Source organism: Crinia signifera, chromosome 3 (genome assembly GCF_055691185.1).
Source record: "Crinia signifera chromosome 3, ASM5569118v1, whole genome shotgun sequence".
Lineage (NCBI taxonomy): Eukaryota > Metazoa > Chordata > Amphibia > Anura > Myobatrachidae > Crinia > Crinia signifera.
In genome coordinates this window covers 272234502-272249452 of record NC_139219.1, presented here as the reverse complement: position 1 = coordinate 272249452, position 14951 = coordinate 272234502, and the positions used below count along the sequence as shown (strand labels likewise).

Here is a 14951-nt window from a genome sequence, read left to right as displayed (position 1 = left end):
CCCTAATGTACTATCTTAAAATTCGTGAGTAACGATAATCGTTAACTCACCTCTTTTCTGTAGTTTTTTTTTATTTTTTTGGTGTCTCCAAGATTACGCCTCTCCTCATTGGACATGTGCCCTCTGGCCGCATCTCCCCCTGCTTGCAGCAGCTGCCCCCGTCCCCCAACAGCTGCATATTAATCTTTCATTAAAAGTAAAAAAAAAAAAAAAGTAAAAAAAACCTTAAAAATAACCCCACCGGCTATTGGAGCTGGCAGGGGAATCTGTGCAGCAATGTGTGGAAGCCGCGGTCAGAGGGGTCCCTGCGGCAATGTGTATTAACTCGGCGGGGTCCCTGCACTGCATTGGAACTAACTATCGCTATCCCCCGGGCAGCGGCGTGGGAAGCACAGCTTGGTTTGAAACCACTTGCCGCAAGAGGATTGGCTGAATCTCAAGCCAATCATCTTACGGCAAGTGTTTTCAAACCCAGCTGCGCTTCCCGCGGCGCCGCCCGGGGGATAGCGCTAGTTAGTTCCAATGCAGTGCAGGGACCCCGCCGAGTTAATACACAATCGCCCCAGGGACGTCTCTTTGCTATCAGCTTCCCGAGCCCCACGGGCGCTGCATCTCCTTCCCCCCTTGCCCGCAGCAACTACTACAAGGCAAGTAACTCCATCTATCCACTTTCCCCCCAACGCGGTAGCGGTCACGGCAGCAGTCCTGTCCCCCTGCTCACAGCAGCCGCCCCCATTCCCCTGGAGGGGGACTCTTTAATTAACTCTTAATTAAAAAAGAGAAAAAAAAGAAGATCTAAATCACTGCAACAAAGGACAGAGCGGGCTTTACGTCAGGGAAGGCAATAATACATTGCCTGAGAAGTAAAAAGCAATAACTAAAAGCCAGAGGACAGCGCCTGTACTTAACGTTCAGGGCTGCCTCAGGGGGACATTAAAAGCCCCTTTCATACATTTCACCAAAATGTAAAAAATACCTTTTACTAGCGTTAAGTGCTATAAAAGCACTTAACGCTGGTTAGTACATCTGGCCCTTTATCACTTCACCGAGCTTAACATATCTGCCCCTCTGTTTACAATTAGGGGTAGATTTATTAAGCTTGGTGAAGTGATAAAGTGTCTGTTTTTTATCACTGGCCAATCAACTCCTAACTGTCAATTTTCAAAACAAGCCTGTAACTTTTAGGAGCTAACAGGTAGGAGCTGATTGGCCAGTGATAAAAACCAGACACTTTATCACTTCACTTCACCGAGCTTAATAAATCTGCCCCATTATTGGCTGGAAACCACACAAGCTACAGACACCTGCAGTTATTCCAATGTTACAAACACTCCAGAAAAAGCCATTATTCACTGCTATAGGAATACAACACAATACACTTACATATCAGTGGACAAACCACTGATCAACATTTGATTTAATCACCTGTGACTGTTCTGTCCTTATCACACCATACAACTCGTACACTGGCTCCCTGTCATACTCTGGATCTGCACCAGTAGGCCTGTGGATCCTGGATCAACACTAGTAGTAGTCTTTGTTTTGTGTTATTTGTACTCTATTCCAAGTCTAGATCACTGCTACTTCCTGTGTAGTACCTTTTAGGCACCCTGTCTATTGTGTTGCTTTATATAAAAATATTTATACAAAAACTTGGCTCCTGTATTGTGATTTCAGGACTGCTTACATTTCAATGTGATTATTGTTTACAATCACTGCTCTATTTCACTATTCACACACTTCTTACCTTTTAGTATGAGCTACTTTAACTGGTTTACAAATATTGTACCGAGCCTTAATAAAACATTTTTCAGAAACAATAAAAAGCTGTGCTCAAACTGAATAGGATAGGGGGTGAGAGAGGGTATTTTACTGAGGTAACAAGGCAATATTATAATCTGCAACATTCCCTGCTAAAGCTGCCATATACTTGCTGGGGGTCGCCTACGATATAAGCAATGCTAAAAGGATTGCATATGATGTATCGTATGCAGTCCAGCCATCGGGAGCACAGGGCTGTTGGCACTCATATTTTGCGCATCTCACAGAGATGGTGGCATTTTTAGCAGATATTGTTGCGCCTCAGAGATGTTGGCACTCAAAGGGTTAAAAAAAATACTTGTGCGACGACAATCAAATTGACAAAGCTTCTGCAATCTGTAGCATCAGATGAAACATGAAAATAATTTATAGGAGGTGCCCGGCTGATGTGATTCATACCTGGAAGAACTCTGCAGACATTTCCAAAAATGGTGCCTCAAAGTCTTCTTCATACACTGATCTTCCTTCCAGACCAAGGATCATCAGCATTTGACAGGCATTTCTTATTGCGCCCCTGTTACAATTTACACAAAGGAAAGTGTTAAATTACACACAATGTCAAGTACGCGGATGTTACATTTACTATTGAAACCGTGATATCTACAGCAGTCTCATCAGCTGGAACTCCTGAGTAGCACAATACAATAACATCAAATTCCCCCATAATTTGACGAAACAATAGGATAAAGAAAAGAAGTGCTAATTTTGGTATTAGGTATACATACATACATAATGGAAAGTGGACAGGATATAAAGGGTTACCAGAGTAGTGCTGTGCTATATACATACTATAAGAATACCTATCCAATCTCTCTGGCAGGAGAGAGAATCCGGTATGGTATAGGAGCAAACGACTACTGAACCAGAAAACCGGCAAAAATGGTCATTCGGATAAACAATTTAACCAATTTGTCTGAACATCCATTTCTTTCGGATTTCCAGTCAATTGTCATTTGCTCCCACACATAGCTGAACTATGACAATATAAAATGTACTGCCCAATGTAATCAGCTCCTTTAAAAGTCCTGTGGATTCTTTGTCATTTACCAGGTTAACAGAGGAATGAATGTCTGGATTGCACGCAAGAAAACCCTAAGATTTATGCTGGGTACAAACTATGCAATATATTGCTTGTTATATTGATAAGTGGTAATCTGATTACAATGATGTTGAAATGCAAACCAGATGTGCATGAATGACAATCCAGACATATCGCACTGGTCCTGCAGCACAGTCAATGCATATTGCCCATAGGACAATACATATGGCCGTGTGTACAGCTTAATGACCTATTAAGTAGTGTCAGTAACTGAAAACAATGACAGGACAACTGGGCAGGCAAATGTAACGCAAGTACAGTTGTGATCTCTGGCCAGATGACTAGAATGGTAATTTGGTAAGAGTATCGCTTTACCAATCCTATGCTAGGCAGGTGCGTCCATCGTTTAAGTATTTGCTCTATGTGAAAAAGTATCTATATGAAAAAGAAACTTCTTGTTAATGGGGGATTACTATTCACAATCCAATAGACCTGCTAGAATTATAAACTACAATGTATTTATACAATAACAAAAACCACCATCGACTATAAAAGGTTGTTTTAAAACCTTTGAAATCACAATAAAATCCCCCAGGCCCCCTGAACTAAAGATTAATAGAAGAGGGATACACTTTCCAAACTGGTCAGCCAAGCATGAACTGGTATGATAGACTTGGCTGTCGATGGAAAGATATGCATATCTAGTAGCTGTGAGATCAATATGTCTAACTAACCTTACAACACTGAGCAAAATAACTTATTAGAATAAGGCTAACAATCCTTTAACACACTATTGACATATACACAGAAAGCCTTTCTGAATCCATTAATCAGGCACGGATTACTATACAACTGTAACCACAACAATACATGAAACATTATCCAGGGATGATACCATTATAAACACAGGAGCTAGAAATTTTAGGCAAACATCTGAAGTGCTTACCTTTAACAGGTGCATTACAGATAAGCCAACCAATGTATACCCATAGACAGTTCAAATTACAGTGGACCTTCAGCCTACGCCAAGTATTTACACTGCTCTTCCCTAAAACAGTAATTTCTGGATATGCCCAGTAAGAGCTGGAGATTATTTAGTAAAGTTGTGTTACGCTATATACACACTAAAGGCCCAATCCAATTGGGTGATTTGGGCCCCTTTCAGACAATTCTGAGGCATCTTGCAGAGGATGAAAAGAGCCAAATAGCATGTGTTTAGCCTCAGATTCCGATGCACGGTCCCGTGTACACTGGATCGGAACAGCCGGAGATGGTCAATGCTGCCCCATGGATCGGATCCTGCAGCAGGGAATGGGATCATATGTGATACATTGCATGCAATATATCACATAAGATCTAGCTGCTCAGGGGGGGGGTGTGTGTGTGTGTGTGTGTGTGTGTGGTTAGGTGGATCTTCTGCAACAACTCCCCTCAGAGTAGTCGCAGCAGTTGATGGGGCCTTTACATTAACTGCCCAGTCTTTCTCGTTGGGAGAGAAAATCTTGTAACGTATGGGAGCAAAGGACTTAACAATTTGGTCCTGTAAATATGAATACAGGCACAAATTGTCATTAAGATAAATTGGTTAAATCCTTTAACCAATTTATATAATGCCCATTCCAGCGTTTGAAAGCAAACGGCCAATTGTCACTTGCTCCCATACATTACCAGATGTTTGTTCCAACCAGAAAGATTGCACAGATAACTTTATCTTGTGTTTGTGGCTTAATGGGTGGCAGGGGTGAAGTTTGATGTGCCATTTCACTGACCAAGCCGTATTTGGGGTCAGTATGCACAGACCATTAATTGCTGTGGATTTATCTGAATGGAGAGTTCATCTGATTGTGTATGTGAGAGGACATTGCACAGGACATGGAAACGGAACAATTTTATAGTTATGGAAATAAAATTGCAAGGGAGGAAAGGATTTGAGAAAAATCACTGAATTCATTTGAACTAGGTAATGGCCAAAAATCTTCTAAAACCTACCAAAACCAAATAAGTAACACAGCAAAAATGGACTCACCTGTCCACAACCTCTCCTTTTCGCTCTCTAGCGATCATGTCTAGCAAGGTCTGCCGTAGGTGGTCTCTTATGCAGCCATAGCGAACAACCTGATCACGGAATATGATCAAGCCCAGGTTATAGACATTTTCAACGTTGTTTTGTTGAACATAGACTCTATCCTGAAAACAGAAACAGCGAGAAAGATGAGAGGAAGTCATAGGTAGATGTTCATATCACTTTAAGACTTTGCCAAGAATTAGAAATACAAAAACCTGTTAAGCTAAACATTTTGTTTATTTTATTTTTAAGATTTTATTAACATTAATATCAAAAGCATCTCTTACTACAATTACATACTTGCTCGGTATATGCAAAACCATTACAATTAACCACACTTAAAAGAAAAAAAAGAATTTTTTTTTACATGTCTCATATCGTTCTAGAGCTACACCTATTACGTTTCAGAAGGCACCCGGCGTATTTACCCTATATCATCTATCTTCTAGTACATTAGACCTCAGATAATGAGGGAGGAATTAGAAAAACAAAAACCTGTTAAGCCAGAGGTTCCCAATCTTTTTCGGATCGCGGCACCCTAGAGTATCAGAATTTTTCCGCGGCACCCCTAGGCCCCCCCAAAAATATATAAAATTAAGTAGCCTGTGTTTATATGTGTTTCTTAGGTTCAGTTATGTGGTAAAGGGCAGGATTTGCTTCTGATTATACACATATTTTATGATTGGCAGCCACCAGCACTGGTTTTGTCCATAAATAATTGACCATAAATAATTTGAATTGGTCCTGGTCCACCAACCTGAGGCACCCCTGCAAGTGTCCCGAGGCACCCCAGGGAGCCACGGCACACAGTTTGGGAACCACTGTGTTAAGCTAAAGTGCTAAACTTTTCGTTTATTACAATTTTTATAATGTTTACAGATTACTCAGTGAATTAGTCAACTACTGGCAAAGCACTGTGCTTGAAGTCACCGCATAGTAATTACAAACAAGCCTATTATACAAAAAAATTCTGCTCAAAAAGTTTATTCATTTGAGTGCCAACATCTGTGAGATACTGCATACACACTGGCGGCGGCCATGATGCGGAATCCTACTAGCGGTGTCTTGAAGGGTCAACAGAGGATGATGTCGATGACCCAAGGGATCAAGCATCTCCAATAACATAAGATACACACTAGACTATGTGCTCCATATATTGTTCAAATCTGTGTATGTGTGTTTTCCTTAAAAGGTGCTTTTGCATTTTCCATTTTTGTATTACTATTCAGAAATTATAATAGGTAGGAATACTGCTTAATATTAATTTGTTGTTCTTAACCCCTTCCTGACACAGCATGTTTTTGCCTTCCTGACAGAGCCCTTTTTTTCAAATCGGACATGTATCACTTAAGTGGGGATAACTTTTTTTTGCTTTTACTTATCCCAGTGATTTTGAGATTGTTTTCTCGTGACACATTGTACTTCAAGTTAGTGGTAAATTTGGGTCGATACAGTCTGTGTTTTTTTGTGAAAAATACCAAAATGTTGTAAAAAAATGGAAAATTTAGCAATTTGCAAAATGTTAAATTTTCTGCTTGTGAGACAAATAATCATACCACTCAAAATAGTTAATAACTAACATAGACCATATGTCTACTTTATGTTTCCATCATTATTTCAACTTCCTTTTAATTTTTTTGGACACTAGGAGGCTTACAATATGAATAGCAAATTCTCAAATTTTCAAGAAAATTTCAAACACTGATTTTTTTAGGGACCAGTTCAGTTCTGATGTGACTTTGAGGGACTTGTATGTGAGACACCCCCATAAATGATGCCATTTCAAAAACTGCACCCCTCACAGTATTCAAAACAGCATTTTGGAAGTTTGTTAACCCTTTAGGTGTTTCACAGGAATTAAAACAAAGTGTAGGTGAAATTTCAAAATTTATTTCTTTTTGCAGATTTGCAATTTTAATACATTTTTCTAAGGAACACAGTAGATTTTACTAGAGAAATGTGACTAAAAATTGATTCCCCCAATTCTTTTGTTTTCATAAATATCCTATATGTGGCCCTAGTGTGCACGTTGACCAAACCACAGGCTTCATAATAGAAGGAGCACCTACTTGATTTTGGAGCCTCCTTTTTATGAGATTATTTTTTAGGCACCATGTAGGTTTCTAGGCACCATAAGATGCTAAAATTTAGGAACCCCCCCACAAGTGACCCCATTTTGCAAACTACACCCCTCAGGGAATTCATCTAGGGGTATAGTGTACATTTCAAACCCCCAGGGGTTTCACCAATTGTGGTACAACTGGGCAGTGAAAATGAAAAATTACATTTTTTACACAAAAATGCAGTTCTGGCTCAAAATTTTTCATTTTCACAAGGAATGAAGGAGACAAAGCACCCCAAAATCTGTGCCCCAATTTCTCCCGAGTACGGCAATGCCTCACATGTGACCAAAAAATACCAGTTGGGTGCATGGCAGGACTCAGAAAGGAAGGAGTGATTTTTGGATTTTGCAGCTCAGATTCTGGTGGAATGTTGGTGGGTGCTATGTCGCATTAGCAAGACCCCCCAAGCACCAATACAGTGGAACCCCCCCAGAAGTGACCCCATTTTGCAAACTACACCCCTCAGGGAATTCATCTAGGGGTATAGTGTACATTTCAAACCCCCAGGGGTTTCACCAATTTTGATACAACTGGGCAGTGAAAATGAAAAATTACATTTTTTACACAAAAATGCAGTTCTGGCTCAAAATTTTTCATTTTCACAAGGAATGAAGGAGACAAAGCACCCCAAAATCTGTGACCAAAAAATACCATTTGGGTGCATGGCAGGACTCAGAAGGGAAGGAGTGATTTTTGGATTTTGCAGCTCAGATTCTGGTGGAATGTTGGTGGGTGCTATGTCGCATTAGCAAGACCCCCCAAGCACCAATACAGTGGAACCCCCCCCCACAAGTGACCCCATTTTGCAAACTACACCCCTCAGGGAATTAATCTAGGGGTATAGTGTACATTTCAAACCCCCAGGGGTTTCACCAATTTTGATACAACTGGGCAGTGAAAATGAAAAATTACATTTTTTTACACAAAAATGCAGTTCTGGCTCAAAATTTTTCATTTTCAGAAGGTATGAAGGAGAAAAAGCACCCCAAAATCTGTGCCCCAATTTCTCCCGAGTACGGCAATGCCTCATGTGTGACCAAAAAATACCAGTTGGGTGCATGGCAGGACTCAGAAGGGAAGGAGTGATTTTTGGATTTTGCAGCTCAGATTCTGGTGGAATGAATGGTGGGTGCTATGTGGCATTAGCAAGACCCCCGAAGTACGGTGAAATTATGAACCTAATAATCCATAGATGTGTGGTATATTTTAAAACACTCCTTTATACATAGGCCGGGTTTGTCGGGGCAAGTGTCACACTGGAAAATAGTTTGCTTTCTTATTCCCTTTTTATAGCAAACTTTGCACCTTTTTTGTGTCCTGCCCTTTTTTCCAGTGGAGGGGATTTAATCAGGAAAATGCTGCCCTGGTACAATACGGGGGCCAGTACTAGAAGTACTGGGGCCCTCTGCCTGCTGGTTCCCAAATATTAGGCCCTTTATGACTTCCTCTTGAAAGTGCATAAATGTCCCCCTCTGGCCGGTAGAACGGAATAGCACGTAAGCGTTATACAGTGCCATCTGGATGATATACACGGCCAGCTTCTTGTACCAGATTTTTGTTTTCCGCAGGGCACTGTACGGCTTCAGTACCTGATCTGAAAGATCCACTCCGCCCATGTACCTATTGTAATCCAGGATACAATTAGGTTTTGAGGTGTGGGTACTGGTACCTCGTACAGGGACGGAGGTGGTACTGTCTCCGTGAATTGTTGTCAGTATAAGGACATCCCTCTTGTCCTTATATTTGACCAACAACATATTTTCGGTGCATATTCCCCTGCTTTCACCCCTTCTCATTACTTGGGCAATGTGCGTTTTTGGGAGGCCTCTTTGGTTCTTGCGCACAGTACCGCAAGCTGCTGTACCTCTTGAACCAAGGGCCTTAAACAGGGGGAAGCTGGTGTAAAAGTTATCCACATAGAGGTGATAACCTTTATCCAGGAAGGGGTGCACTAAATCCCAGACAATTTTTCCACTAACACCTACGAGGGAGGGGGGGCATTCTGGCGGTTCAATTCTTGAATCCTTCCCTTCATATACCCTAAACCTGTGGGTGTACCCTGAGGTGCTTTCACACAGCTTATACATTTTTATGCCATACCTTGCCCTCTTACTGGGAAGGTACTGGCGGAATTTAACCCTTCCTTTAAAATGTATAAGGGACTCGTCGATACAAATAAATTTTTCAGGGATGTTCATCTCTGCAAATTTGGCACTGAAATGATCAATGACCGGCCTGACTTTGAATAGCCGGTCAAAGGTGGGATCATCTCTGGGTGGGCACTGTGCATTATCGTTGTAATGCAAAAATTTAAGGATCATCTCAAAACGAGCCCGAGTCATGGCCATACGGTAAAATGGGGTGCTGTACAGAACATCTGTACTCCAATATTGCCTAATTTCTGGCTTTTTTACTATGCCCATATGAAACACCAGACCCCAAAACGTCATCATCTCTACTGCATCTACAGGGGTCCACCTAGCAAATGATGACGTGGGGTTTTGAGCAATAAACTGCTGGGCATATAAATTAGTTTGGTCCACCATTAAATTTATAAAATCATCAGAGAAAAATAATTTGAAAAAGTCAATTTCTCTGAGACCTGTGGAATCAAATTGGATTCCTGGCATGGCCAAAAACTCAGGAACCTGGGGCTCAAAATTGTCTGGTGGTGGGGTCCATACGAGATCAATTATTGGGGGGGGGGGGGTCTCAGCTGCTCTACGGGGGCGTCTTTGAGGGGGTCCCTCATCACTAGAGGAGGAAGAGGAGCTTAAGATGAATCCTTCAAATTCCCCGCTTGCCTCACTGGCTGTGTCAGAGTCAGAGGCAAGCATGGCATATGCCTCCTCCGCTGAATACATTCTTCTGGATGACTGGGATGACATTTGGGATGACATTTGGGATGCCATTTTTATTTTTGTGTTTCTGGTAGTGAAATGTTTCATCACGTGTATAGTGTAGGGGGGGTACAAACTTTATTTCAACCAGGGTGGTATGTAGTGTGTAGTGTGTATGTAGTGCAGAAAAAAAAAATACTTTATACAGGAATTTGATCCCAATAAAAAAAAAAAAAAAAATTGATGGGGTTAAAAAAAAAAAAAAAAAAAATGAAGGGGTTAAAAAAAAAAAAAAAAAAAAAAGGTCCTGCGCCAAAAATTGAGCACAGATGTTGGTCAGTAACGTCCGTCACTGAACAGCGCTCAAAGGCAACAGGAATTTGATCAAAAAAAAAAAAAAAAAATAGATCAACCCTGTGCCGAAAAAGCTGATCAGTGATGTACGTCACTGATCAGCGCACAGTGGCCACAGGACACCCACAAAATCACAGTGTGTGTAAAAAAAAATTAAAAAAAGACCCCACAGCACCCTCAAAAAAAAAAAAAAAGGTGATCACTGATGCGACACTGATTACCAGTGAGGGGCAGCAGATGCACAACCTTTGGTGCAACTGACAGTGCAACTGACAGGTATATATATAAAAAAAAAAAACCTCTGCACCCCCAAAAAGTTGCTGATCACCTCAGATATAGTGATCAGCACAAAAGGCGGGGGCAGCAGACACAAAATATAGCACTCTCTATCACTCTCTGTCACTATCTCTCTCTCTCACTATCTATCACTCTATGACACTGCAGCAGCAGCACTGACAGTTATATATATAAAAAATAACCCCTGCACCCCCAAAAAGTTGCTGGGGGTGCACAAAAGGGGGGCAGCAGACACAAAATATAGCACTCTCTATCACTCTGTCACTATCTCTCTATCTCTCACTATCTATCACTCTATGACACTGCAGCAGCAGCACTGACAGGTATATATATTAAAAAAAAAAACCTGCGCCCCCAAAAAGTTGCTGATCAGTTAATTTATACTGATCAGCACAAAAGGGGGGGGCAGCAGTCAGTTATATAAAAAATATATAGCACAATCTGTCACTATCTCTCTATCTCTCTCTATCTATAACTCTATCACACTGCAGCAGCACAAAATATAGCTCTCTCTCTCTCTCTCTCTCTCCCTCTATAACGCTATCACACTGCAGCAGCACAACACAGGAAGTCACAAGTAGTAACAGGATCCAGGAAGCATCCAGCACGCTACAAGCAGTGATCAGGTAAGTATTTGCAAGGATCAGGTCAGTATACTACGGCAGATAGGCACGGTGACCGCACTGCACGCAATTCCAGACCGGAATGGCGTCTGCAGTGCAGTCACCGTTAGTTTAAATCCCCCTCCATGGCTGTGATTGGTTCGTCGGACCGACGAACCAATCACGGCCTTTGGGGGCGGGCGGGGTGAGGTGGGGTGACACCAGTGTCACCGTTACACCCCGTGGCGATTGGTGCTGTACTTTACAGCACCAATCACCTCCGATCCCTGTGTCACCGGCGAACGTTATTCGCCGGTGACACAGAAAACGCTGTAATTGGCTGTTCACACTGAACAGCCAATCACAGTGATCGCCGACGGGGGGGCGGCATCGCAGCCCCCCCTGGGCATGCAGGGACATGTCTGCTGTCAGGGACAGCAGACATGTTTAAACTGTCACCGCGTCTATAGACGCGGTGACAGTTTAAAGCCATGACGTACATTTACGCCATGTGTCGGGAAGTACTTCCCGACCATGACGTAAATGTACGTCAAATGTCGGGAAGGGGTTAAGCTGGCCATACGCTAGGCAATTTACATGCAATTTGGGCTCTTTTCATGGGATTGTGGCAATCGATTACATGAAAAGCACCCAAATATCATATGCAAAAGGACGGCATACGATATATTGCATGAGATCCTGCTGCCAGCAAGGGGCGATTGTTCTCCTCTAGGAAAAGTCGCTCTTGTGTATGGGGACCTTAATTTTAAATGTCATCTCTGAGTGTATTTTGTATGTTGCCCTGTAATGTAAGGTATCCTAGATTCTTTAGAAACTACTCATTCAAAACTACTATTTTTTTACACGTAGATTAACCCCTTGAGGGGTGGGTTTTGCTGGGGCAGGACAAACCGACCAGGGCAGGTTTGTCCGGCCCCAGCAAAACCCACCACAAATCATTAGGAGCTTCCTCCCCTCACCTTCGCTCCGGCGTTAGTACGGCAGAGCTCCTCTTCCTCCTCCTGTCAGTCACCACACAGGTGGCAGGCTCTGGGATGTTTTTTTACGGCGGCTCTGGAGGAGTCGGCCCGAGTCCTCCTCCCGAGCCGTCCCGAATATCCCGAGCCTGCCGCCTACGTCATTGCTGCAAAATGAATGGTGGCTAGAGGCTGGGGGAGTGGCAGGGGTTAGTTCCACAGAAAAAAAATTGTCAAATAAACACTGACACACACACAAAAATAAAAGTTTAATACATCCAAAGCCCATACATACTGATACTTACCTATCTTGAGCCCGTCGGTAGGTCCCTGGGTCCGCTGTCGGTGCCTTGGTTCCGGGGCTCCAGGGCTGAAGAGTCCGGGGTCCTGGATCCGAAGAAATCCATGGGGGACCTGTGGAAGGAATCCTACTAACCCAGGTCCTCTGGCGACGATCTCCTCATCTTCTCCGTCTCCGGTACACGATGGACTTTGAGAGGCGCAGAGAAGTTTCATCTTCCGCTCCTCTCATCCGAATGATTCTATTGGCCGCCTAGCACCAACGCACAGGGTCACCGGGGACAGCACCAGGCATCAGCCTGGTCAGGTAAGTCCTGGAGGGGGGGGGACCCCACTCCCCCTGGCCAGGCTGACTGGTCAGTAGGGATGAATGTTTTGGCTGCGGGACCTTATCTAATAAGTGTCCCCCGGCTGTGACATTACCCTGCTCGCTGGTTTGGCCTGGTTCTTAAAATAAGGGGGGAACCCTTGTCATTTTGTCCCCCGTATTTTGGGAACCAGCCCCGCACCTGGAGCTGCTTTTAAAATGATCAGCGAAGCCCTATTTGTCGGGTTTCCTGATTTTTTAATACCAGCCCCGGCTCTACAGCCTGGTGCTGGTTAGAGCTGTGGGGGGGGGGGGGGGGGGGGGGGGTGTTTAATGGGTAAAAGGGTGACTAAAATGTAGACGCATAACCCATCTATATAGAAGTTTAGTCACCCTGCCGGCTGACTAATTTCGCATATATAGCGGTTTGCTATAATTATGCCCTAACTCAGCCCATTATGATAATTTTGTTAACATATGACGTGTCAATAGCCCAAATCGAGACAGTGTGTACGGTTATACAATCTTTTTTTTTGCGACTGTTTGGACGGGAGTACATAGGATGTCACAAGTAAAATTGTACAGGTGTGTACGCGCGTGATCAGCTGTCGTTTGTGGACGGTCCAATGGGTGTACGGTCGGTCAAACGGTCGCAAGAAACAGGGATTGTATATATGTGTGCCCAGCTTTACAAACGGCTTTGAACACACACAGAGGCTCACTTACCCCACGGAATGTCAAGGCTATGATGCTGTGTAAGATAGTCAATCATATTAGTTGGGCTAAGCTCATCTGTCATGTATTCGGTTTTTGTTTTTTTAAAGCACTTTAGAAATGTATGCCATAAAGGGATGTACCTAATCCTTTCACAAATACAAAAGGATGAAATATTGACTAGATTACAGGGATGCTTACTGTTACACATAGATACCAATCTCCTCCTCTAGAGGGACTACAACAATGTTACTTCCAGCGATTGCACAGATTTGCAGACATTACACTACTGGGAGTCACAGAGGCAAGAACTCTTTTTTTTTTATAGAAACTGTTTATATGGCTATATTATCTACAGATATTTGTAGAGCTGATACTAATGACTTAAAGACAGGTACAGTAAATAGTAGAGACATCTGATATATAGGGTAATGAGGCAAGCATTTCCCAGACCTTATAAGAGGCACAAGGCTGAGTGCTACTCTGTTCACCAATACTGGCATGCCGTGTACAATAGATGATGCATCAGAACTCTTAATACTAATGGTGTGTACACATGGTGAGATATGCCGTGGTAGATCGTATCGGGACTCGCATAGCACGGCATGCATGGGCACAATTTTGACTATATAGTGCAGATCTGCACTATATAGTCAATGCAGCCAAGACTATCTGTCTTGCGATACGTGAACGCGCATCGGGATCATGCTTGCGATGCCGAGACGATGTTGACTATATCGTCAACATCGGAAGGCATATCTTACCGTGTGTACACACTATAAGTTTACTAAATACTGAAAGGATACCATTAGAATACATAATATTTACTTACAAATCTACACATGCGTTCACATTACTTGTGTATTATGAATGATAGGGATGTATTAGGAGCACTCACCATGTACATAAGTATGTCTCTAATCATTACCATCGCAGTCTGGTGGTCATTCCAGGCCTGATTAAGCGTTTGAAGGAAGTTGTTATTTAAAGAATTTAATACATCTTCTCGAACCTACAAAAAAGAAAAAATACAAATAAATAATAAGCATACAGATGAAGGCTCCGACACCTGAACTTAAATCACTGATGAGTAAGCACAGTATGTACAAGTTAGAGAAAGAAAAATGACTGGTTAACAAAAATAAACGGCATCACATCAAAGACTCCCACAATATGTTTAAAGAGCCTTGACCCAAAGAGCTACCTGCTTTATTTCTACTAACAGGCAGTGGGAGTAACGCATCATTGGAAAGGTTTGTACAATGCACCATGCGTTACAAAACAAATAGAAGTGTAAAAGGCTGGCTTTCTAAACGTCGCTTAATATGGCGGTCACATGCAATAGGAAGTAGAAGTACAAACTGGCCGATCAAGCAGCAGCTGTGGACATATAGGGCCATACTCAATTGATACATTGCACCCGATCCACAGTCTCAAGTGACGAGAGTTTGCGGTGTGATATTCAATTGATCTTTTCCATGCTAATCATATCCATTATGGACGGTATGCATG

At 42.6% G+C, this 14951-nt stretch overlaps 1 protein-coding gene across 1 annotated transcript in view; it reads right to left on the bottom strand.

The window, feature by feature from the left end:
- Window positions 1–14951, bottom strand: part of CUL3 (cullin 3) — a 109927-nt gene that overhangs the window by 23005 nt on the left and 71971 nt on the right. Inside the window, exons 3-5 of the mRNA XM_083178051.1 lie at window positions 14338–14451; window positions 4887–5047; window positions 2221–2335 (exon numbers count right to left, since the gene is read on the bottom strand). Coding sequence (XP_083034177.1) covers window positions 2221–2335; window positions 4887–5047; window positions 14338–14451 — 390 coding nt within the window. The remainder of the gene's footprint in view (window positions 1–2220; window positions 2336–4886; window positions 5048–14337; window positions 14452–14951) is intronic.